The sequence below is a fragment of the Passer domesticus genome, chromosome 9 (genome assembly GCF_036417665.1).
Source record: "Passer domesticus isolate bPasDom1 chromosome 9, bPasDom1.hap1, whole genome shotgun sequence".
NCBI lineage: Eukaryota > Metazoa > Chordata > Aves > Passeriformes > Passeridae > Passer > Passer domesticus.
In genome coordinates, this window is record NC_087482.1 from 33,823,260 (window position 1) to 33,850,775 (window position 27,516).

Genomic DNA, 27,516 nt, shown 5'->3' on the forward strand with positions numbered 1-27,516 from the left:
AAAGCTGGGTTGGGCATGGAGAGACTAAAATCACCACAAGAGATGTTAAGAGGGGTACTGACAGACACATTCCTGACACAAACAAGGACACTGTTTATTCACTTACAGCCCAGAGATGGATTTTTCTGTAGAAAATAGATATTATCAGGATAAGAAAACCTATACCTGTGACAGACTGAATTTTTGATATAACAAAGAAAACAAATCTCAAACAAAAGCAATTTTTTCTAAAAGAAAGCCCTCATGCTTGACTGCTGAATTGATTTTATAAGCTAGACACAGTCACCCTAAGTTTTATGATATGATAATAAACTAAGCAGTAACTTTCTGTGCTGTCATTTGCATTTAAAACTTTCATGTTGTTTTTTTAATCAAGATCACATAACCTAAAAATTATCAGTGTCCAAGACATGTTTTAAAATCTTGTGTCTCCTTATTCTTAGCTTTTCTTATTTTTCTTTTGTTAACTAATACAATTGTCACACTGATAACAAATTAAATACCTTACATGAATAAACAAAAGCAACTATCCCAACCATTAAGAAATTAATTGGGCTATCGAATTTAAACATTAAAAGCAGAAATACTCCTAAAATACTCTTTTAAAAGCTGACAGACTAATACAGATCACTACATAATTATGGGGGAGTCAAGTGTTCTGAAGGAAAACTTCTTAAGGGAGAAATAAATAATAAGTAATCCTTGGTTTTGTTAAACATACTCAAAAGAAAACAAGCAAAATTAAGAATTTTTTACATGTCTGTTGTCATAAGGGCCACATCACTTTGGAGGAATACTTCACCCCAAATCTCACGGGATTCCTTTCTTTGCATATCTGACTAATCTATTGCCATTCTATAGGAAAAAAAAACTGTATATCCTCTCTCAGCATTGCCCTTCTTGCCCTCATAATTCCAAAGCAGAACATCTAGAAGACCTTATTCCCCTCTCTTTTCCTTTTCTCTTTAAAAGAACTACATTTTCCCCTCTCTCTTTCCCACTGAAAAAGCAGGAGCAAGACTTCAACTCCCTTTACAATTGCTTAAACTCCTAACCTGTGTGACAATATAGTATATAACCCCACAAAACTTCATTTTTCAATTGTGGTAGTTGATTCTGTAACTAAAAAAAACAATCTATTCTACAATGACATAAAGGGAAGTAGCCCAGCTTCCTTAGCACATCTATTATCATTTGGGATGAGAAAGCAAGCTCCAGTGGATGCCCCCCAGAGAGACAGGAAAATGTTATCAGCCTGTGGTTAGATCTCCCCTGCTGCCATGAAGACTAACGGGACATGAAGACTTTCCCATAGGAAAGAAGCTTATGAAAACTGAGTAAAATTTAGGTGCCTTCTGAACAAGAGAATTTGGAGGCAAGTAATTATCCCTGGTCAACCTTGGCCAAACTGACTTTAGGTAATAAAGGCCACTATTTTACACATGCCTGAGAAAATACTATCAAAATAAATAAATGCTATCTCTGACTGCAGAAGGATGCTTGCTCTTCTCTCTGCCACACGCCTGATGCTGATACTATGGCAAACTCCACATCACAGTTCATCTGCTCATCAAAACTGGCAAGTACCCCTCTGTGTTCTCTTCACATCTCTTTGATAGAAAGAACAGGAAACAAAATGACCAACACAAACATGGGACAAAAAATCACCTAAACCAAGTAATATTAAAATAATTTTTAAATATCTTTAAAAAATTAAATCCTATATCCCTAATTCTCCAGCTGAATGCATCATGCCCAGAATTAGCAGCTAAGATAAAGGAATTTTAGTATATTCAATGTTTTCATTACCTTCCCAGCTCCTATTACTGATAGGTTACATAGCTATTTCAGTTCTATCCAAAGGAGCAGGCTTGTAGCCCACAGAAACCTGTAAGTCTCAAAAAAACCCCTCCTTCCCATCCCCTTACACTCCCTCCCTCTTTTAAATCTCATCATCTTAATTGCCTGAAGGCTGGCTTCAGGTTTCTTAATATTCATATTATGACAATATTTCAGTGAGACAATTGTTTTGCCCCCAAATGCACCACAAAACAATATTATTGTCCTGGGATAACTGAGAACTCTGCCTGGTAGAAATCAAGCGAGCGTCACACAAGTCACTGAAACATTTCTCACCTCACAGGCAAAAACGTGGGAGGAAGGGTTTACCTAACACACACTCTGGGAAGTTTTCCAAAATCTTTATTTAAGAAGTGTTTAGTCTGACACAGTTCCCTCCAAAGCCCTGGAGAGATGCTAGAAATATCCACGTGAGGATAACGCATGAATGAAAGAGACGTACTAAAATCCTGTTCCAAACTATGGTTCATGTCACTTTGTTTCAAGGCAGATCTGCACTGCAACCACGGAAACTCCAACCCAGCACTGCTGTCTTCCTCAGCACATTCCTGCTGGATGACACTTTACATGAACATGTGTGAAATTCGTACCAGAAGACTCATCTGTCACACATCTCTCTCCTACACTCAGCATTGTCGTGCATTTTCTTCTGATGTTCTTCTTTTAAAAAAACCAAAAAGCACTGCTGATGACAGCACACTAGATGAGAAGGATATTTGATCTGATTTAATATAGCAATTGCTTGCTCAGCTATTTTATTAATTGAGACCATTAGCAATAACTGTAACCAGTTACTGGAAATAATTTGTTGCCTGAAATTTGCAACCAAGAAGTTGCAGCCCTGCTACTGGTCCATTAGGTCCTTCTCAGCTGTAGCCCAGAAAAGCTTTGTTCTTCAAATTACCAAACTAACAAAGCATCTCCACACAAAAAAAAAAAAAAAAAACCACCAAAAATAAAAGAAACAAACAACAAAAAAAACCCAAACAAACAAAAAAAAACCCCACACACGGAAAAAGCAGCTCTTGACTCTTTGCAGTTTTTCTTTGCATCCAGCTGCTCCACAGCATGTCCAGCCCAGCCTGACAGCAATCAGGACCACATCTCCTCTGCAGCACTCCACGTTTCATTGCAATTTCATTCTGGATCAAGTCTTTTGATTGCAACTCCTGGCTCACCCTAGAAGTTCTCAGGATCAATCCAGCCATTACCATCCAATACATAAATCAAGCTTTCCATGCTTTTGCAGTAACTTCTTCAGACCTCCAAATAAATCAGGTACACTATGTATGATTCTTGTTTACACATACAAACTTTCCCTTACTATAAATTCAGATCAGAGCACTGTCACGTTGCCCAGCCATGTTGCTCCTGCATTGTGAAAGCAAACAGTACCAGTGGAAGGAGTGGTTCCACCAACAGCCCAATTCCTAAATTTAGTACCCCTGTCTCTTTTCAGTAACAGCTTTTTAAGGGCAAGCTGCGCTATCTCACAAAGATTCTTCACCACACACCCCTCCACCGTGCACAGGGAATCCTGACAGCATTGAGCCCAGCAGACACCAATACCCCCAGGGAGTGCTCTGGGGCTACTTCATGCACAGGTTCAAGAGGTAGAGAAATCTGCCCTCTGGATCTTGCCTCTGAGGAAAACTAGTAGAGGCAGCAGGTCTGGAGAAACATAAGAAATACTGAAGTCTTCAATCAGTAATCATGAAAGGGAAGAGTTACAGTGCCTTCAGTTCTCTCTTCCCCAATACAGAGTTGTGGTGTCACATCCAACCAAATCCAAAGCTGCCATTTTTCCTTCCTTTTGTAATAAAATATTTCCCTTTTTTCCCTTAAAGTAAAATACCAAATAAATAAACTTTCTACTTTACTGTTTCTTAAAAAATGAAATTTACAGAAGTTTAAAACCACACAAAGTCATCTAAATCTGTATATTCCCATCTCAAAATGTCATCTCTTTCAAAATGTTTAAATGCTAAAACATTGGTTCTGCATGTATAGCAAATAGACTGAAAGAGAATGACATGTCAGCAATCTGCCTGTTATCCAACATGACAACTATGTTTCTCACTCAGAATAACCAGTCTCTCAGAAGAGTAATGTATATCACAGATTCTCTCAGTTTTCAGTAGTACACTATCTCCATTTCTCCAGGGACATTATCTTTGAACAACATATCACTCTGCCCTTGGAACCATCAAACTGACATTTGACAAAACCGTGGATGGCTTGTAGGTTAAATTTAAAACTCCATTGAACCTTCCCTTGCACATCTCATTGAGCTCTGGCCTCCCACGGAAACAATCAGGAAGGCCAACATCAGAGCTGGTGGGAAACTTTCTAGCACTGGTCAGTACAACTCACATGGAAAAAAATATCCATCTCCTGCTTATCTGCAAGAAGAAAAGTGTGGGGAGTGAATAACCTGCTGTAACCAAAAGGTGTGGGGATGTCACTGTACTGATTGCTGTATTCAGAATATTTTTAACTTGTACAGGCAGATGCATGTGAGGGCATTACGCCAATGCATTTGATTTTCATGTTTGTCATCAGTATCAATAGCCTACCCCATGTTTTAAAACACATGCAGCGTTTTTCTAACCATAAAAACCTCATAGCAATATGGATGACTAAAATGACACCTAAGAACATACAGCAGAAATTATGGAAATTAATAGATCTGTTTCTTAAATTAAGTTTTGACCTTAATGAAGATTCAAGCTGAGAAAACTTAACACTTCACTGAATACCCACAATAAATTCTAATCATACTCTACAACTTATCTGGGACTCGAGGGATGGAAGTTGGCAGGGTTATGCAGACAGTTTGCTTCAACAAGGTCAGTTGGCTTTTTAGGTCAATAAAACATAACAGAAATTGCACCTCCAACTGCTGAACAAATGTTTCTGCATACCAATCATTGAATTCCAGTGAAATCAACCATAATGACAACCACATAGCATAATGGCTTACTTTAGGCTCTCTTGAGCCAGAGAGATTTTCAATCAATGTTGAATGTGCTCTGATAGAAATGCAAAGTGGTCACATTCAGACAAGAATTTCATCTTGGCCAACTCCATAATAAATGCATTTAATTAAGTAAGAAAGACAGAAGAAAGATAAATTCTGAAAATAAATTGTTGAAGTATTTTCACAATCTGGGCGTAATAACTATCCCTTCAAGCACATAAAAATGTGCTTGAAGTAGATAGAGAGTAAATTTAGAGTTCATCCAATTCTTCATGCAATTGATAGGCCTCAAATTTCAGAAACAAAACTTTTCAGCTGGAAAGTAACTTCTGATTGTGGCATGTACTAAAGTGCATCAGGAGGAAAAAGAAGTCTTGGCATCTTTTTGCAATGAGCCATATTTAGCTGTGCAGTTTGAAGATATCCCTGTCAGAGACTTCTCTGACATGTCTGAACTATGAATTGTGCTTGGTCTTGACTCTCCCAAGAGAAAACATCAAAAAGATCTTTTAAGACTTTGCTACCTTACAATTTACAACCATCTATAAGCATGAAAAAGAAAATTAACATCAGGCCCTACTAAGAGAAAAACATGTTAACCAGATCAATTTTTGCTTCCAACAAGCACCACAAGACATGTAATACTTGAAAAGTTTACTCAGAAGCAGTGTGCAAAGACAAATGCCAGCTAAACTAATCAACAACCTGGAAGAATTTAAAACACAAACCTGACTAGATGAGGCTGCATACAAACACAGCATAAAAGCACATAGAGACAACTCCTTTACAGCTATATGCTGGCCCAGAATCTGGCCAGCAAAAACAGCCACAAGTTTCTGAACCACTGCAACTCCTCATATTCTGTTTGTAAGCAGTAAAAGGGGCGATGGCAATGTATTAAGAATAAGTCTCTGATCTTTGGTTTAAATCTCTCTGTATCAATTGTCACTGTTCATTACCTGCTGGGTTGGGCTATCTACTAAAAAATTATTCCCAATGTTAAGCTTCCTAAACAAAGATAACATAAGCAAAACCAAAAGAAGAAAAAATTGCTTACAAAACAACATATGAATTGAATATGTTGTTAATAAACATTTTTTTTCTTATAGGCATTCAAGAAAAAGATTCATTTACTGGAAAGTTTCTGGTCTAGAAATGAAATGACCAAAAACTTCACAATAGGGACAAGCAGAATTAAAACAACAAAATACAAACAGAAGTTAATAATGTGGAATCAAAACAACCAAACAAATGGAGCATCAATGAAAACCTTCATTGTGGAAGGAGCATTAAGTAGGAGAGCAGAAAATACTGACCTGGAAGTCAAGCTGGTTGGAGTAGGGATGAAAGCAGCAGTTTGGAGAAAAACAGATAGGAAGGAAGACAGCAAAAGAGAATAAAGGGAGGAACACATTAGTGCTTTAAAAATATAACAAGCAGATGTTATATTAGCAGATTATTAAAATAAAATTTGAAAAAAAAGAAAAGGAAAGGGAAGGAAAAGCAAGAACTAAAATGAAATTTCTGCAGAGGTACATCCTTCCTGTGCAATGAAGAAAACAAACTCTAAATCAAAAGGGGATCTTGTCACTGGTGGACAGAAGAAAGATATCCATATTTATAACCATCCAAATTCCAAATTCATATACACACCAAATAGAACAAATAAATTGGTAGCATTTGCTGCCCCACAAACATCTTGTCATATGCCACAAAGCCTTTCATTTGAACTGACATAGGCTGGTGAACCTCATTCATAAAGTCTTCCAATGGCAATCAAAGCAGCTAAACAATTTGGCAACTTGTTCAAAGATATTTAGAAGTTACCAAAGTACTGCAGTTAATAATAAAAGATGAAGATTTGACACCCCACCCCAGAAATGCAGCCCCTTCCAATGCTGACAGCAAAATTTTAATTCAGTATGAAGAAGAGAATTAATACTTCAGTACTGAAAATACTTTAATTTTTAACAACTTTATTTGTTCAAAAAATACTTAACACAACCTTTTCAGAAAAGAAAGGCCAAAACAGTCCCCACACATCTAGACTAGTCCTTAAATCTCTCCTAAGACTCAGCATTTTGTGCATTTAGGAAAAGGAGCATACTTAATAGCCATAAAAGTACTTTTTTTAAAATGTATTTAAATTTTTTTTTATTCCACATGCTGATGTTTTGTCTCTTGTGCAATGACTTCTCACTGCTGTGTAGACTTACCATCATGAGAATTCAAATCCAAATCAATTCAGAATTAATAGTAGTCTGAATACCCCAAGATGTTGAATACACATCTAAAACATCTATAGTGTTATATACCCACTGCATATGAGAAATAGATGACAAAAACAAAAAACACCTTGTTTCAGAACAAACAGGTTTGTTTATCATATATAATACTTTTAATGGACTTTTATATTGTTGCCATCTTTGCTGAGAAGCTACACTTAGCCAAGCAACTGGCTGAGTATCTCGCACACCACTGGAGAAACATGGATCCAAGATTTTGCAATCTTCACCACGTTGCAATCACTTTCTTTCCCTTTTCAGTCTAAATTTACCAATGGATAATTTATATTGCATTATGTGTCAGTGCTCTTTTTACTGAAATGACTCTTCTTTCCCTGCAGTGCTTATCCCTTCCCATGTCTACACAGAACAAGCATCCCTACAGAGCTTTGTTCTGCCAGAGAAGCAAACCGCTCTTGCTTACACTCCTCCTGTGTCATAAGCACTTCATTTCTTCTTCCAGCCCTCTCTGCACCTGTTGCCAGTTTTAATTCAACCTCCAGGCATATGACTGATGAGAAGTACACAGCAGCATTCCAGACAGAGCCTTGCCAGCAGCACCTGATGACATTAATACCTTCCTATCCTTACTGCAGATATTTATTCTGACATATCAGGATTCACGCATCATTATTTATCTCTGCTTCATTATTTAGATGGCTCATAATGACACAGCCATTAGAAAATTCACCCAATCTTTCTTTTTCTGAACTGTATCAAGGATTATCCTTAGTTTATATCAGGCAGTCTTATTGGTCCTAACTTCACAAACATGCATTTTATGCCACTGTATTTCACTGCATTTTGTGATTCAAACTCTCTATCTACATTTCATAAACATACTTCTCATTCTAGCACCATTAATAAAAGCTTTAAACAATTCACTCCTTCAGTCCTGACCGTTCTGTTTCAGCTGCAGCTCCCTCTCCTTGGTGAGGCTCTTGACATAAAAACTTCAGCTGATCACTACCTTATCCAGTTTCATTTACATTATTAAAAAAGCCCCACAAAAATAAAACCCAAAAAACCCTTAACCACATTTCCTTCATCAAGAAAACCAAAGAAAAACAGCAAATTAAATTTAACAAAAGTACATTGTACATTAAATGCAATATCTTGCATTTGATTTTAAACTTTTTTTAATTATAAACAGATAAATTGTGAAATTTGTAATAACAGTTATCAAATATCTTAAGTATAGAAGAAGGAGTAGTTTCTCCTGTGTAGTAATAAGAAACTGTAAAATAAAAAGTTAATATAGGGAGAGTAATTAAAGAAACAGACCAACATGATTTTATATGAGCAATAACATTAATCTGAAGTGATGACGCTCAGGAGTGTGATAGTTTCTGAGCCAAGGAAATCACATTAAAACCAAAAGAATTACCATTTACATGAAGACTTCTTCATAATTATTAATAATGTTCATCTGCCAAGTAGCACACATTTATAAATTTAACTGCTCATATATCAAAGCAGATACTTCCACCAGAGTATTTGACACTTCGTGTGTCAATACTTTCTGACTAGTAGAACGTTAATATTCATCTCCTTGTTTTAATTTTTGTTTGAATTTGTAAATTATAACTTTATTACAACCATTTTTAATTTTCAAGTTTATTTATACAAGCACACCTCATTATGTTAAAGAATTCATATGTGAATATAACAAATATTGTGAGGTTACCACAGCTTGCAATAGCCTAGATAATCACTTCCTCAGAAATTTATGTTGATATATTTAGAACATTTATGTTGTTGCAAGTATCTTGCAGTGTAAAGATGTTGGCACAGCAGTGACCATGGATCCTAGCAAGCTATGAATGAATAATCGTATTTTAATGTCACATTCATTTTCCTACAGGACCCCAGAGATGCCCTTGAATCTGAAGTTTGAGGAAATGTCAAATATATTCTAAAGGTCCATAGCAAAGTTTAACCACTCCATCACATTCTAAGTACAGTACATTCTCTTCAAAAGTCTGTGTTCACTCAGCAGTACCACATTATTTTCTGAGAAGTTATTTCAGGGTCAACACCCTCATCAGCAATAACAGACTAGAAATTGGTGCTCCAAAGCTTCACTGCTAAGAGTATAACACGTTTAAAAGGAAAATGAATACAAAAATAGAAAATTCTCACCCATTACAGCGTTCTCAGACAATAGGAACAGATTGTATGCTGAGAATGCTGTACCAGTATCTCTGGATCCCTTAGTTCCTTTTAACTTTGTAATTGTTTTGTAATCAATCATTCTCAACTCAAATTAATTTACTTCTCTCTATCAATTCTTTACCTCTTTTTACATAAAGTATTTAAATGAAATTAACATTTCCAGAAATTTGAGATCACAAGCTACAGTACTTCATCATGACCATCATGATTTAACTCATTCATCATCCTAGAATTTCGTCATTTTAATATTCAAACATACAACTCATTCATGACTGCTATCTAATAAAGGTCTTAAGATTATCCTCTTGAACCCAAGATTACTGTGCCTACTAATGAGTCAGGTGTCACACAGTAATTCAGTTTTACAGTGCAAGGAGGGGATCAGTTTCTGTTTACACCTGGTGGTCACACCTGCAGTTGCTGCATTACAAGTCTGGGCCTGTAACTGCCCCTGCATCACTGCAGGGAAAAGGCAGCACTTTCTCATCCAAAACCTCTAACTGTGGTACCTTTTCCAATATGTTGCTTTAGGATTTTGGAGAGTGTATCAGAGCTCACAGGCATGGTGCACAAAGCGCCCACTCTTGATTACCCACTTACTCTGGGACCTCCTTTACACATTAAAATAGAGGCAAACACTTGAATATTCTAAACTCTGATGTGCTGAGTCAACTACCAACTGAAGTTGCCCATATGTAAATAATCAGCTCTATTTTAAATACAAATCTTCTCTCATTTTGAATTTGAGATCTCCATTCTCATGATTCTTAACCATTACTGACCTCAACCAAACATCTGCAAAGAGTAACAAGTTTTGGCAGCAGGTAGCTGTGAAGATTAGTAAGTCATCCTCAGTAAAAGGTGCTTTACAGATCTTTCTTTCCATGCTGGCTGTTTTCTGCCCTCCAAGGTAACCAGCATTTCTGACATGTTCCTCTCTTTCATGGTAATGCTACCTAATGGGTTCTTGGCCTTGACTGGAACTATAGCAATAATCACAAAAATAAAATCACTTAAACATCTTTTTTGGAACCATAAAACAGTTTTCTGCTGACTTCATCATAATCAAACAATTATATAAATTATTTGAAAACACAAAATTCCTTCTTTCATTCAAGCAAGAGTGTCTGATTAAAGGAAGAGAAAAAAGAAAAGAGATCAATCAAATAAATAGCAGGACCCCATACAGGAGAAGGTCCCAAGATCTATTTAATTACAAAAGGCATAAGACAAATCCCAAAACCCTCCTCTCTCCATTATGGAAAGCCTCTACAACCTTCCCAGACACAAGACAATCACTGTCTGGTCAACATCAGAAAATATACTTTTCAAGCAAACAAAGACTATGGGAACACTGAGAAATAGTTACAACTATTATTAAATAGTCATGAGATGGGTTAGAAATACTTACCAATACTTTTCAGGACCTCTTAGAATGACTGATGGTGTTCATACTTGAAGAAACACGTGGGGGCAGCTCTGATTCACCAGCTACTAAAAAGACAGGCTTCTTCCCCAACACTGCTTTCTGGGGGATTGTTGTGCCTATAAATTGCACTGACCTTTCCTATACATGCTTGTTTTATGGAGAGTATTAAAAAATGGAAACCTTAAATTTTCCAAAGTCAGCCCACATGAGATGCAGTTCTCAAGTAGCCCTTTTTTGTTCTTTTACAAAGCATAACCACTATACTGTTAAAAAATATACTCCACTTGTAACCTCTGCTTCTGAAATGAAGATCAAGCAAGCAAAAATGCTACTCAATGTAAGACAATACAAAAATTACCTTTCTAACTCAGCAATTTTCTTATCTTTGTCATTCTTCTCATTCTCTACTTCCTTGAGTATTTCTAGAAGTCTGTCAACCTCAGCCTGAGCTTTGCCACATTCTTCTCTATAGTACGATGCCTCCTTGTCAAGCTGTTTCATTCTGTCTGCAAATTCTGGATTCATCCGTGCCTCCTCTTCAGCTTCGTGAGCCTTCAGAATCAATATTTCAAAAAAGATAAGGGTGACAATAACTTAAATAGCTTGAAAAGCTTTACTTCTTCAGTCTTGGAGTTCAAGTTTACATTAAAAAGGATTATGGGTATTCCTGTCTGATGCATTACAAAAATAAATTAAAATATCTACATAGTCAAATTTTATTGTCCTGAAAGGGGAGGGGATTTATTAAGGGGGTTTTTTTACATACTGAAGTGACCCCATGTTAAAGGTGTTTTTTCAAATTTAACAAAAACTCACCTTGTAATTCATTAAATTTACATTAAGTTCAGTGTGTTTTGAATATACAGTCAATTTCTTAACAAATCATGTATTCTTTCCCTATACATAAATACACACACTTTGTCCATGTGTAAATATACAAACACAGATACATATATACATACTGTATATATCTGTATCACCAGATGTCTCAAATACAGTTTGATACAAAGAATTTAATGGAAAGAAATTATTTTTAATGCAGTGGTGACTTTAAAAGACAAACCAATAAACTAAGAAGCTGCTTTCAGCAGACATCTTACCCAATAATCCTTTTTAGCCTATCATTAATACTTAACCTGAAACATCAGAGGAACAAGCCCATTGGTGAACACAGCACAAACCTGGCAAACACATGCATGGATGGGTGGGAGTTCCACAGACAAGAGAGAACGCAATGAAAACAACAAGAGTGCAGAGCCCAGTCCAACTCCCATCAAACCTAATGGCAAAATCCCAATTAGCTTCAATGGGAGCACGACCTGGCACCGAGTGCTTTCAACTGTTGGCTGCAATAATCACAGACAGATGGAAACAACGATGCACTGCAATGCTTAGCCTACCCCTTGCTTCCCATTATTCCTAATTGGCATCTTGAAAGGGCAGGCAAGGAAAAAAGAAGTAGTTTAAGGCAGTGCACATTAAACATAGAAAATTCAGGTAACACACAGGATTTTTTTTACAGAAATTCATGGTATTTAGAACTGAAGGTCCTCCAACTATCTTAGTACGCAGAGAAGACATGGACTTACTTATCCTTAATTTCAGGGAATGGACAATGCAAGCAAGCAATGATAGAAATGCAGATCAAAATGAAGCATGCATGTTTGGGAAGGAACTAATATAAACTACGGATACTAGAAGGTCCATATTCTTTGCAATGGTTAAGACGTTCTGTATAAATAAAGAACAAGTCTGAGTTTACTACGAATACAACAAAAAAAATAGAAATTAATAGTGAAAAAACTTAGGGTGTTTGCATGTAACATATCATTTAAGCATGAGGATAATAAGAAAAAGACAGTAGATTTGAAGTGTTATTTATCCTACTTGAAGATTTTTATTCAGAAGAAATATTTCATCACCAAAAGAAGCCAAGGGAATCATATGAGGAGCCTACTAAACCTACAGACCTTGCTCTTCAAAGTCTCTGTTTTGATACATGCTCCAGTCCTGAATTCCATGCCAATATAGGACTTTTCAAACCCAGAACTCTTTTCAAGGTAACATTCAAGGAGTATCTTGATTTTACTGTTTGACTGAGATGTCAGCAACAGATTCCTTTTCAGGCTCAATATTCCTTAATAATAAACTTGGATTTCTTTTATACCAGTTGTTAATTGTATCAAGAAATTTATTTTCAACTAGCTTTGTAACTTTTGAAGTCAATATAATACTCACACTCAAGGCCAATTATCTGAGAAAATACTTTGATTGTCCATAAACCCTATTACAATATTATACACTTTTTTATCATTACGTAATTTTGGAAGGAATAATTTAATTCCATAGGTAAATTCACTCTAGAAAAAGAAATATAATCCAACTCCCACATTCAAGATACTAAGAAACTTATTCAAAAAAAGCACACTGTTCCCTATTCTTCAGATTTCTGCTCCTCTCCCAAGGGTAAATCCAGATTTTCACAGTTTCCCTCCAAAGGCTATTGCTCCTTTGTCTAACTCCCTGTCACCTTTCTGTCCCTTCCCTTTGGTAAAAATTTAATTGCATACCAGCCTTGCTTCCGTCATTTCATAGAGAGGAAAAACACCCACCTTCCTTGCCCTAACCAGTCTTCAATTGAGCATAAAGTCTCAGCTTCAGCCCAAACTTTTTTCTCCATGTACCTCTACCCTTCTCTTACCCCAGAACAAGAAGCAATGCAGATGAGGGAGAGAAGCCTGTCTCTTTTTTAGGTTTCATTGCCACACTGCACTTTCTACAAGGCAAATGCATAACTGGGCAAGAACAGGATAGCATCACCAATGCAGAGGTGCCAAATGTTCTACCACCATGGAGTATTCCTGTCACACAGGAGCTCAGAGGTGCACTGAAAAAATTGCCTACTGCACAGCTGATAAGCAAATCACCACCTAAAATAATAAATATATTCCTCACTTTAGCCCTTTAAATCTTGGCTCAACAGCATGCTAAGGAAATCAACATTAAGGTGCAAAAATTTTTAGTTCTTGTGTTTTCTGTGGTACTCACGCTGTTCCATATTTGTGGGATGCGTTTTTGGAAAATTCTGCAGCACAAACTGGGTCGCTGCATTTCCCCAACATGAAGTGGAACTTCTAAGGTATGATTAAATGTGGTTAAGCATCCAACCAATGACACATATAAATCAATGTAAGCATTAAGTTACTACAAGGTTGGTCTTAAAAAAAAATTAATTAAAAAAAATAAAACCAGTATTGCAAATCACCAATTTAGCCGACTGCCTCTACTTTTCAAAGCAATTAAAAAAACCTTTTTTTACTATTGGCAGGAACCAGATTTCTACAAGGGTATTGCCCAAATGAAGTAAAGGAAAGTTAGTTAAAAAGGGGGAGCAGGAACAAAAAAACAATTTTTACAAAGAGCTTTCTGCAGGTGATACTTTAACCTGAAAGTCTCTTTAAGGGACTCTTCACATTGTAAACAAAGCTGCTGATACCAGAAAAGAGCAAAACAAAATCCATCTGACATTGCCAGGACAAAGGCACAGAATTAATTACTTATAAGGCCCCATTCTATTTTATGGCTTTGAAAGATGTGTTTGGATCTGAACTAGGCACCTTTCTGAATTTGTTGTGTACAGATCAGGGGTGATTTGTTGACAGATGGAACTTGACTTTTGAGGTCAAACAGTAGGCCCAAAGGAGTAAAAAGGCAGCTCAGTTGATATTGACCCTGCTCCTGGCCAGGACAAGGCAGATTTCTTTGGCTTTTTTTAGGCTGTAGACTGAACTGGTGGATCTAGTTCTAGACAGAAGCTGCATGAATCACATTAATCACAAAGTCTCTGCATATTTCTGCTGTACTCTCCATTTTGTGTTTAATTTCTGTCCCCTGTTTACTCCCTAAGTTCCCTGTTACCTTGGAAAACACATTTTCTGTTTCTATGGGGCTTTTATAGGTAGGAGGGACTAGTCCACATGTATTTTTCAGCTTTCTTAAATCTGTATCTGGAAATGATAACTCTTGTGTGTACACATTAGGTTAATTTCAAACTAACCCACTCACTCTATGATGCTTTTTCTCCCAATATTATGACTGTGATGTTGTGTGTTATTTTTACAACTGAGTAAAAATAGCATATCACTCTACCATTAGAATGTCACAAATTTTTACATTAATTATACATCTGTTCTGATCTTTGCTTCATAAGCACTGCAAATGGTTTAGAAGAAAAGTAACATTTCCTTATCTAAACCACAAATTTCCTACAGAAATATCATAACAGTGTGGCACAGACATGCAACATGAATTATTTAGGCTATTAAAGTCTTATGCTACAGTCATGCATGTATTATTCTGCATAATAGAAATGGATGGATAGATAAGTATTTCATTTTTAAAGTTTGAGACACAAACATACACAGAAATCAAGTGGGTACTTAAAATAAAAAAAAAGGAACAGCAGAATTTACATGCAAGATATTTATTACTTTGTAAGATCCTTCAAATTTTATTACTTTCAAAAATAAATGGGAAAAAAAGATTGCTGTCACACAAATTTTCTTGTCGCCTTAAAACTCAGGAGGTTTTCATTTAACTTTAGGGACTGCTCTAAGTAATTTATAGTGTATTCTGCAAGTAGTTTAAATTTTAATCTGACATTTCTCTTATAGATGATCTTGGAAAATTAGGCTTTAATATTCAGAAAAAGATTCACCTGAACTCTAAACTCAGTACAGCATGACATTTAAATGACAGCACAAAGGCAATAATGCAATTTCTCATAATCAATTTTGCACCAAATCTCTTTGGGTACTTCAAAAAGTTCACCTTTAAAGCATGAAGAAATGTATGTCCAATTCTATTTACAACTTATGCTCAATGTAGGAGAAGAAAGAAGTTGAACAAGAGAAGTTTATTTTTAAAAAATCATCTTGTGGGTATAGCACAATTGCTGCCTGGTGCTGAGGGAAGAGGATCTTGCATCTATTGCTTTGCAACTTCCAGCAGGCTGTCCTTTTGAAAATTAACCATATAAAGGCAGAAAATAACAGCTAAGAAAAGGACTGGCTTTGGAATACCGCACACAAACAGATTAGGAAGTAACAAATTAATTCTACACAGCAGAATCAATAATATTGAGCTAATGACTGGCCAGTATTTATGAAAACCAAGCTAAAAACTAACAGTAAAAAGACTCCAGTCTGAAAAGACATGCACAGGAGCAGTGCAAATGACATGAATAGAAACATAACTACCACAAAAGTGACCCAACATGATACAGAAAAAAAAAAATGGGTGTATCATTGAAAGGGACAATCTCTTTCTCCAGCACTGTGCTGGAGAGTAGAGGTGGTAATATCAGGTTTTATGCTATTGTGCTAAAATTTATGACTAAATTCTCAATACAGGTAACCAATAACTTCAAAAGTAAACACGGCAGATTGTGTGGGAATCTCTTTTTCCCATACAAAAGTCATGACATAGCAATTACATGGTTGGAGCTACAAAACCTAACCATGATAGATTCCAAAGCTGGAATCCTGGTCCATGGACACCCATGGCAAAGCTCCCACTGACTCCAGTGATGGCAATATCTCCTCTAATGTGCAGTATCACATTACTTAAGCCACAAACCCACTTCTTCTATATGTACACTATCCAAATTACATAGTGATTCTGACTAGGATTACTATGTAAACTATAGCTTTTAAATTGCTCTTACAGTTACATCATTTTTCTGTCCTGTGATGCTCACAGCACATTAAATGTAACAGTCTCAGCCAAAAAGATGGAAACTCCTCTCTGCAGAGAAAAGGTTTGTTGCTGCTCTTCCTCAAATTGAAGGAGTGAAGTTAAAAGAGATAATGTGCAATTAAAGCAGGCATCTGTGAGAATATTAATGCTATACAAGCCAAAGCAAAGACTTTGAAAAGACTGCCTTTTGCATTTATCATTACATATTTCAGCCTTTTCTTCACTTAAATACAAAGTTTCCATATTCCTAATGTGTATATGCTAAATGTATACAGCCTTTCATGAGTGGAACTAATCTATTTTAGTCATATGGACTTTTGAAAATACTGCCAGTCATTTCCTAGATATTATTATTCATTAACTCGGTCACTGAAGATAAACTGAATAAATTAGGAGTTACGTAAGTTTGAAGGATCAAATAAAGTACTGTACAAGGAGGAATTAAAAAGCAAAGCAAAAGGAAAAAAAACTGCATGCATTTTCTAATGGAGAAGTTGAGGACCTAAAGGAAGTTTGTAATTTCAGAAACACAGTATGTACCTATTAATACATTTTGGATTCTTAAAATGGCCTTCAAGTCCACAAAGTTCATTTATTTGGATATAATGGATAGAGCAGAGTGAGCACCAGGAGCGTTCTGCAAAGCTCCACAGAGGAAGAGCACAACACAGTAAGGGAATGGATCCTCATGCTTCCATATGTTACAGCGGGCAATTTAAAAATGAACTTACTGGATTGTACATCTGATTGAACAACTGCTCAGCTTGCTACATTGCAAAGTTGGTAGGGAGTGAAGCACAGACAGGAAAAGAGGGAAAGATCCAGGAAAACAGCATTAGCTCAACAAAACCAGTGCATTTGCACAGAAGAACATGTCATTAAAAAAAAATAAAAGGAAAAAAGGTAGAAATTTAAGATTCTAAACATTCCTTGGTGAAAGTGAGAGGCACTGGGGAAACATAAATGTTGACTTTGGCTCCTAAAAAAGAATAGCTGGAGTAAGAAACTTAAGGTTTGTGTTACTTTCCCTTTCTCAAGTTAAATAACCCATGAAATAAAGAGAGGTGTCCACTTTTGATGATACATTAAGTGCTGGTCTCAAGCAATGAATCACAAGAAGTGCTTTTGGCTGAGGCTGCAATTTATCACCAAAGCTTCAAAGACAGTAATAATAAAAGATTAATTAAATAGTATCATTAAATTTATTACTTTCCTTTTGTTTAATACAATACTGAATTTTCTATGCAGAATGACTTTCAAACAGTACAGCATGGCAAATAGTACTTTAGCAACTGCAAATATGTCAGTAAGCAAGTAAATTTAAGATAATGAAAAACAACAAAAGGAGGAAATTCTGGAGTGGATAATAAAGATTATATATACACACATATCTATAAAACACTTTGCTACCTATGAGGTAATTCTCCTGCTGTTCTTTCACAAGTAGCAATTCAAAGTAAGTCAACAAAAATCTACGGAATTTTGGGAAAAAAGCATTGACCATTCTCTGGTATTTAGAATTATTTCTTTGAAATTTTTTATGAATTTCAACCCATAATATTTGTCACAAGATGTTCAATAAGCATGTCTACAATTTAAAACATTACTTTTTATACCAAAATATAGCAGAGTCACATGAATGATTACTTTGTACAAATAGCCTCTTCATTATTTTTGAAATGTGCCTAGTGGGTTTAGAATCAGCATATTTTTTTCTTGCCAAAATGCAGAAAATCCAGTTATGCAGTACTAAAAAATATTTGGATCGAATCAGATTCAATAAAATCCATCTTTATTATCAAGAAATGAATCCTATTGTCTCAAAAAAAAAAAACACAGAAAGCAGGGAAAGCTGGGGAGGAGAAACTCCAGTTGTCATTTTTATTTACAATTTTACTTTGAACTTGCCCCTTGTGCATTTTCCTTCAGACATAGCACTTACCACTATTAGTGCTCATGCAAAACTAACTCCCAGCAAGCGTGCACTGAGTACTATCCTCACATTTCTTAGTTTAATTTCTAAAATTTACACATCAACCCTGAATTATAATTATTTTACAGCAGCATAACAAAGTAGCTCCTCCATGATATTTTTAGAGAGGACTACTGTATAAGCTACTTGGAATTTTTTCAAGGAGCCAGCCCCTTGGAGTGGGTTTGGAAAGAGAGAAGCAAACTGTGCCAGATGCCTCTGCCCCTGCAGAGGCTGATGCTCACACGTGAGCACACTCATGGGACACGTGGGCTCATTTATGACCCTGCTGCTGTCCCCTCCTCCTCTGACCCAGACATGTGCAAGAGTGACCCAGGTTTCTGTTTCACTCACTTTCCTGAGCAGTGAGAACACGGTGCAGGTATTTTTCTGGGGACCAATTACTTTTAACGCAGGATATTTACAGGTTTGAACATAAAGTATTTCATTAAAGAAAATGGGAATTGAAAATGACTGTTTGGAGTCTACTGTCATTAACAGTCACTGTTTCTGTTCAATTAAGCATGCCCAGAAAGAAGGTTGTAACTGCATTTTATTGTGGAAATACCTGGTCTCCTACAAATGGTGGGTGAATTTCCACTGGGCTTTATGCTGTATTTATGATATAATAAAACTATTATGTTTTCAACTTTCATTCAATAATTGTTTGTATTTATACACAAGAAACATGCTCCCTTTTTATACAAAAGACATCCCAGACACTCTGACTTTTTTAAGTGCTTGTTTTTCCATGACTGTATGATGTGTTTATATGTACAGTCATAAATGATTGATTTAGGATTTCAAGTCCTTCAAGAGGATTTTGGTGAGGGTTTTTTAAGTGATCTGTGCTTCCAGGGCTCTTTTAACTGTATATTTTAAATTAAGGGAAAAAATACATTTCAGATTGTAATGAAGTATCTGTAGGAGGGGAGTGCAAAAGTAAACAAACATTTATTCTATCAAACTAAAGCAAAGTAAGTGACTTCCAGAGAAACCTTTTTTTTGGAGATTTTAATTCTACCATCAATAGCATTTTTAAGGTATCAGCCATTTAAATTATTTGTGTTTCCATTTGTATATGTTTATTGAAAAAAGCTTCCCTTCCTCTCAACTAAAGATCTAATGCAGGCACCTAATTGCACATATTCATTCTGAATTGAGAAAGAATACAAATATAAGGTTTACACACTGGTATCCTTTATAATTTGCAATACCTTCTTCACAGGTCAGGCTATTGAAACAATGCTTAATCTGAGCAGGATACTACTCAACCTGGGTAAAAAGAGTGTCAGAATATTATGCTAACAGTGATAACATTCACAGAACAAATATTAATTATCAGAAAATGAAAAACTATATCAATATTAAAAAGAAAACAACACTTGATGTACACTTAGTCATGAATTGCAGAAGGCAAACGTAATGCCTGACCCCATCAAAAACATAATGAGAACAATGAGAGCAGACATTACTACAACACAGAGAAAGGTCAAAGAAACAATGGTATCAAAACACTTGCAAATCATTTAAGCAAAATGTAGTTTATTGCAGCAATTTAGGTAAAACCATGTAATAAAATACAGGGTTTGTACGTTTTTCTTTAAATGCTTGCTTCCACTTCTTGCTGAATAGAAATACTGAATTGCCAGCTGATATAAACTTTTGATTATTTTGCTTAATTATCACAAACACGTGTTCACCAACAAAGCCAAAAATACATCAAAATAAAACCTAGTTTTCATTTTAGAAGCTGATTTTTTTAATTAGGAATTCCAGCATTTCTCAGACAAGCTTTTAATTTTTTTCCTCATCCTGCAAACATTTCAGTTTACTGCTGGCTTGATAATTCCTTTCTGCCCTTTTCCCTCCAATGTCCTGCTCTCAGTTCATCTATTTGTTGCAGCTTCTCAGAATTCCCTCATAGAGGTACTGAGGACAATTTCTGAGGCTCACTAGTGGCTTTGGTACAAACCTCTTGAGGAAAAGCAGTACTTGATGCAAGCACCAGCAAACAGCATAGGATGGGTAGATTCTAGATTTACTCCAGAAGAGTAAATAAGCTCATCATTTCAAAATGAGGGTATGGGATGCCGATTTTTGTTTTGCTGATTGATTGTTTGTTTTAAGATGGAACTTACCTTTTTCAACTGTGCTTCCAACTTACTACACTCTTCTTTCTTTTGTTCTATGGCTATTTCTAAAGACTTAAGTTTGGAGTCTCTTTTCAGCCCTGCTGATGCCAATGAAGATGCATGTTCTTTGAGATCGATTAAACTAGACTGGAAAACGACCAAGAGTAAAAAGTTAATTCCTAGTGACCAGGACACTAACTTAGCAATCACCTGGATCCTGTTCCCCCTCCCCCAAAAAGAGGTGACTCAAAGATAAGCACTGATAGCAAAAGACACCATTTGTGCATACAGCTGGAACCACACGAGCTGGCATGCAGTGAAACACAGACATTCATAGTACAGACGAGTTCATGTCATATTCTGGAGGTACAAACACACTGAAAACTATTTCTCTAACTGACAAACAAAAACAGCAGCAGCAATGAAATATTTGAGCCTAGTGGAAGCTTAGGTAAAGGACAAAGTAGAGATTATAATGCACAGCTATGTAAAAACTGCAGTAATATTTTATGTACAAATGAGGACTGTGAAGAATGCTTAAGAAAACAGCAGCTCTGAAGCTGAACACTGAAGTGGCAGAATTTCAGTACTTGACATGACTCAAGAGTGATCCTAACGCACTTTCTTTCATCATAATGACATAGATAGAAGAGCAGAATTTTTAAGAAAAGACTGACCTCTTTTTCTGTCAGTTCAGCTTGTAAAGCATTAACTTTCTCCTTCAGGTCCTTGTTTTCTTTTTTATAAGATTCAATTTCTTCAAGTCTTTCTCTGTCATCTCGATCCCTTTGCTCCTTCAGACGCTCTATTATTCTTTCCTAACAAGGGAAAGAATTGCAAAACAGAAAAGTTGGAAATAATTTTAAGAAAGACAACATTCAATTTGTTTGCATTATGTAGCACTTATTACAAAAAACCTGCAGAAGCAGAGGATGATTGAGTTGATGGTATTAAAGTCAATCCAAGATTTCTCTAGATTTCAAAATCCTAAGATCAAGTTTTTAAATACTTGATAAGAGTAACACAGTACAGGAACTTCATTAAAGAGCTATACTGATAGGAGTGTGTTGAGTTTTGTGATAGATGTGGAAAGATATTCACTTCAATAATATATTTCCTGTATTCATAAGTGATTGAAGTCTTGAAAATAAGTTCAAAACAAGCCATGAGTAGTTTCCTCAGAGGCCATGACCAGTTTACTCAGCTTCAATTTTGTTATTACTCTACTTGCTTGCAATAAGACAAAGTTCCAGATCTAATCAGCCACTTGCTAACTATCAGTAACTTACTGTTTACACATGTTATATATTGAGATGCCAAAAAAAACAGTTGTCCAAGACACAGAAAAAGTACCCAGATACAAATTTAAAAACCCAAAGGAATATTTTTCTCTGTCTAATTAACAGTAACCCTACAGATCTTTAAACTCAGCCATGTTTCTGCATATTTTGCCGATTTCCAATAACTATTTCAATGTTTGCTGACTACCACCAGTCATTGATTGGGTGATTAATTCAAAGGGTGAAATGGAAAAAGCAGACACAGTATTATGGTTTCATTAACCTCATTTCATCAATACTCGAAGGATGCAAATACCAATCAGAGAAAAATACTTAGGGTACAATGAAATAACCACTGGCACTGCATTTCAGCTGGAAGCAGGTCTTTAAGCAGAGTATCAGGAGAACTACTGGTATCATTGAGTGGTGGCAGTTGGCGGGGCAGTAGAAGCAACATAATTTAGGTCCTGCACTTGGGTCAGGGCAATCCTAGGCTGAGCAGAGCAGCCCAAAAGGAGGAGGACTTGGCTGTGTACAGTGACAAAAAGCTCAACGTGACTCAGCCATGAGTACTCAGAGCCCAGAACACCAGCTGTGTTCCTGGGCTGCATCCAAAGCAGTGTGGCCAGCAGGTCAGGGAGGTGACTCTTCACTCCTGCCCTGCTGGCACCCACCTGGGGAAGAGCTGCATCCAGCTCTGGGGGCCCTCACAGGACACAGATGTGCTGCAGAGGCTCCTGAGGAAGGCCAGGAAGATCTGAGGGCTGAAACAACCTGATCTATTGGAAGGTGTCCCTGCCCACAGCAAGGGGGTTGGAGCTAGGTGATGATCTTTAACATCCTTCCAATCTAAACTTATGACACTAAATAACTTCAGGTTTATTCCTAATAACAAACAATTTAAATTCTTAGTACTTGGAATATTAACATTAAGATGCCAGCCTCCATAAAGTATAATAGTTTAATAATAATAATCATTCAGATTCCACCTGGTTATATTCATAATTAATTTTTTACCAATTCCTTCTTGAAGATTTATTTACCCAAATGATTTTTTCATCTACAACAAATTAAACATAACACTATTTCATCTTTTTAATGAACAGTATATTTTTTTGTCAGTCAATCACAAAAGAAGACTAATTTATCTGTCAGCTGCATAAGGCTAAATGTCAAAAACGTGTTAAAAGGCCCTAATAAACCATGTTTTGCTTGATTAACAGCTAACTTGCAGAAATCCCAACAATGTGTTCTTGTTTCAGTCTTGTTTGCATTGGGCAGCTTTCCTTATGCACTAATCTGGGACCTCACAGGTCTAATCTATTTGCACTTTATCACAGAAGCAGGAACTGAATTGCCCCAGCATATAGCTCCATTATCAGACATACTCCATTGCTTATCTGCTGTGTGCTGCTACAGTAGGACCAACTTTATAAATATCAGCTTCATGAAAGCAACCTCTTGAGCTGCTTTGGGCCAGTCCAAGAGCCGAGATATTCTTTGAAAAGTTTCTTGTTATAACATCAAGGCAGCTGATAGCACTTTGCATAGTCTGATTTTCAAACTTTTTTTTCTTTTTTAATTGGCATGTAATCCTTATTGTTGTTGTTACAAATTTTCAGTGCTTAGGACAGGCTCTGAAATCAGGGATAAATAGTTGAATGAAGATGTTTTGCAGCTTAGTTCCAAAATGAACTCAAATGTGACTGAAGTTGATTTGTTTCTGATTCCTGACAAGTGGAAAAATCACACCAGCAATATCATCAGAAAAATACTAAGACTAAAAAAAGGAAAATTTGACCTTGCTTTATTACATCTACATTAATTTCTCATTTAGCGTTCCCAAGATACCTAATCACTAAATACAAAAGAAAATCAAGAGACAGACACTTGGAAAAATCTATTTTCATAAGGAATAAGGAAACACATTTTCTAATTCAGAGCTAAAATCTTAATCTGTGTATTTTCAAGAAAACTGCAGGAAAACATTTTGGACTTTAAAAACAGCTTTATATAATTCATTAATATCATACGATCATGTTTTCATTTTTTTCTTCCTATAGATGCTAAGAAAAGCAATTCAATCAGATTCCAGTAAATTGTGGTCAGCTAAACTTGTATGAATATATTTGTATTTTAAAAGAGCTCCCAATGATGGTCTGAAAGAATTTTATTCACTATTTTTAATTAAAATTCTAAAAACTATTGAATGGACAAAGAACTAATATAATGCAAAAAACAGCCTAATCTCAGAGTACAAACACAAAATTACGGAGTTGAAAAGTAGGTCTGATACAATTTCTAGAAAGAAAAACAAGGGACACAAACAATGCATTTCCATGGAAATGGAAACCAGGTATTCTTAAATGAAAACATCATCCTTTCTTGACAGCATTACACACTCAACTGATAAAAGTACTTATATTGATGCACTTGTTAATAAACAACTCACTAAGGTTTCCTGTTCTGTCCCATTTGGACAAACCTCTATCCCATATTTCTTCCAGTAGAAATATTTAATAACTATTGATAAAGTCTGTAGGTCTGAAGAATGCTACTGCATAAGAAATACTGAGAGCAGTCAGGAGGAATTGGGAAGCTGGACACACAAAGGAATGAGGCACATGTGTAAACAGACACTGTCAAAGTATTTAGCTGCCAGAAGACAGAAAAAAGCCAGGTGTAATTGTCCATTTGGAATTTCTAGAGGATGGCTACTGGCTTCTTTCAGTGTGTAAGTTCATCCCAGAAATCACCCTTGACTTCAAAAAATCTGCCCTTCCTAGAGTGGCCTTCAAGGGACTTGTAATGGAAAAGAAATTGAGGGTGATTTCCCTGTACAACAATCAAAATCCTACAGAGATATGCATTTACCTTGCAAACCTTCTCCTCATTGTGGCTCATGCTCTCAGATCAAGCACCCCACTGTTCAAAAGCTCATCTGAATCCTAACTCAGCAGTGTTGCTTGCCTCCTACTCCTACGCAAGTCTCCATTGTGACAGTCACTCTGCTTCCCAAATGACTGTTTTAAAAAACCCTCAGCTGCCTCTACAGACATTTTGGGAGAGTGACTAATCCAGAAAAGATAGTTTACAAGGAGTGAAAACAGATTAAAAAGTACTTTCTGTCTTTTTTTCATTAACGTGCTGTGAAAGTCATGAACACTGTGTCCAGATTACCAGTGAAAGATTACAGAAATGTGTAATTTTACTGTATAACTAAATGCTTATTCACTTGAATCAATACCAAGAGCAACTTTTTTCACTGTTGTTGACCGAGCAAATGCTAGGAAATCAATTAAACACACAAGAAATAAAAAATCTGACATTAACATTGTATGTGTCAGTGCCAACACCACAGCAGCATTTTCAAGTCATATGCGGTCATAAATGCCTTCATAGGATTACACGCTGCAGAATGGCACATATTACTTTACTGTTCACATTTAAGTAGTATATATTAAGATCTGTGAGCTGAAAAATGTGGGTATTTGTACTAATTTTTTTGGCATATAAATTCACTTGCATTACCTCGTACTCAAAGTGAACTGAAAGAAGAAACCTGACCTCACTGAAACTGGTAGGAATGTTGCCACTAATTTAAACAGTCCAGATTTATCCCTTCTCCTAGGTATTTTCAAATTAAAGGCATAGAGTTTGTAAAAGAAAAAAAAAAAAAAAGGAATGCTCAATATTTTTTTTAATGAAACAGTTTCCCTTGAAAATGAAGTGTAGGAAGCCAGTAGTGCTCACAGCAAGCCAAGGTAACAGTTGGTACAGCCACTTGCTCTTGGCCCCAGCTTAATGGGCCAAAGAACAGGATTATCAAGACCACTAAGACAGAAAAATGGCCAAAACTCGACCTTCTTTAAGTCAGGCGTCCAATGCCTTTCAGTTCTTTCAGGGACTAACCACTCACCTCATTGGCTAAGGCAAAATCTTCCCATGTCCTGGGCCATTTTCTCCATAAGCACTCAAAGGACATCACTCCTTGCCCTCCAAGTTCTGTGTCAGTTCATCCCCGACAGCCATTCCTGCTCATCCTACCAGGACAAGCCACCTGCTTCCCTGACAAGGCCCCTAGCCTTTGCGAGAGCTGTGAGGCCAACTCAGAAGCACATTTTCTGCACACACTTCACCCACAAGAGCAGCACATATAGGTTTTCATGAGAAAACATTACCTTTTCTGACAGAGCTTCCTCTAAGGTTGCCAGTGCTGTGTCTGTATTACTGGAATCTGTCTGCAGCGACTTCACTCTGTCTTTTAGATTTGTTAGCTGTTTGTCTTTGTCCCTAAGTTGCTCCTGTAGATTTTCAATCTGTAAATAAAAACATTACAATAATCATCAACCTTGTCATAATGTTCTAAGAGGGACTTGGGTGCTGAGTGCATACACATCACATATACGATACACGTGCCTTGTTATACTGCTAGCTTTGTAACTGCTATGTCACCAACAGTTTTAAACTTCAGTCCTTTCTATTTTGTTTTCTATTGCTGAAGAAGTATAATTTTCCAATAAAATAAAGGGAAAATCTCACTGCAGTCAGGTATTTTATTATTTAAATATTTTCTGATATTAATCACTCCAGTTTAAGGTACTGCGTTATCTCAGTAATTCAAAGTATGTCTGGAATTACCCCTTTAGATTATTCTAGTTGAATAAGAAGGACCATGAAAGGGTGAGGAAAACCAATTTGAGTGAGCCCTAAAATGAGGAAGAAGAAAGATTATAACCTGCCTATCTAAAAATTTCTTCTTCCATGATGCCTTGCCATAAGGAAAACTAAGCTGGGCAGAGATGAAGATGTTTATTCTTAAAAAAGCCAAACTCACAAACAACCAAACAAAAAGGGGGGGGGCACCATTTCCATTCACTTTCTTCACCTCCACGAAAATTTAAACATGTCACTCTATTTAGGATATTTTAACTTCTTTACATAAAACAGGTTCCTCATCTATAAAGTATTTGAACATTTTGTTCAAGTACCTATAAGCACACTGTCACGATTTACAGAGGTTAATTCAGGAAGAATTAAATCACAAAGGTTTTGCACAAAAAAAGTTGTCCACAAAGCAATGTGGACTTTGGAAGTAAATGTGAATAAAAGCACTCAGCTGCTGATTGTGATGGCAATCCCCTTCTGTGGCTGTAAGGCGCTGTGACCTCTGGGCAGAATGCAGGGGGTGTGTGTTATGTCAGATGTGTAAAATTTCAATAATTGTCTGTTACAAGAATCCCCCTCACTCCATCCTGTGCTCTCAGTGACACTCATTATTATGCACCAACTGGCACAAACCCAAGATTTGTTACTTAAGACTTCACACAAATAAATAGTAACAAGAAAATTAACTGGTCTGTTATTTTAGTATGCCACTTCAGATAATATAAGAAAATATGCCAAAATCCATGAAGTATCATTTGTTCAAAACTCATTTTAAATACGTTGTCAACATTAGACAGTAAATTATTACTGTCAACAGATATTCAAATTCTTATTTTCATCAGTGATTTTTTCAGTTTGATCACATTCTCTTGTTACTGAAGTGAATTCAGTTTTCCTTTTCATTTTATAATATAATGATTTTTTTCACATAGCAGATATCTTGCAATTTAAAGCAACTCAGATTTTAACAGAAGC

At 36.2% G+C, this 27,516-nt stretch overlaps 1 protein-coding gene across 18 annotated transcripts in view; it reads right to left on the reverse strand.

The window, feature by feature from the left end:
* Positions 1-27,516, reverse strand: part of ERC2 (ELKS/RAB6-interacting/CAST family member 2) — a 421,439-nt gene that overhangs the window by 242,465 nt on the left and 151,458 nt on the right. For 6 of the 18 annotated variants that reach the window (XR_010368528.1, XR_010368527.1, XR_010368532.1 and 3 more), the window contains 7 exons: positions 26,055-26,192; positions 21,271-21,411; positions 20,600-20,740; positions 17,218-17,253; positions 12,130-12,159; positions 11,088-11,281; positions 6,157-6,168 (listed from right to left, as the gene is read on the reverse strand). Coding sequence is in view for 2 of the 18 variants with exons in the window: in XM_064432578.1 (XP_064288648.1) it covers positions 6,157-6,168; positions 11,088-11,281; positions 12,130-12,159; positions 17,218-17,253; positions 20,600-20,740; positions 21,271-21,411; positions 26,055-26,192 (692 nt within the window). In the remaining 16 variants the exon portion in view is untranslated. Of the gene's footprint in view, positions 1-6,156; positions 6,169-11,087; positions 11,291-12,129; positions 12,160-17,217; positions 17,254-20,599; positions 20,741-21,270; positions 21,412-26,054; positions 26,193-27,516 lie in introns of all 18 variants that reach the window. The other 12 variants (XR_010368533.1, XR_010368534.1, XR_010368535.1 and 9 more) reach the window with 9 other exon arrangements.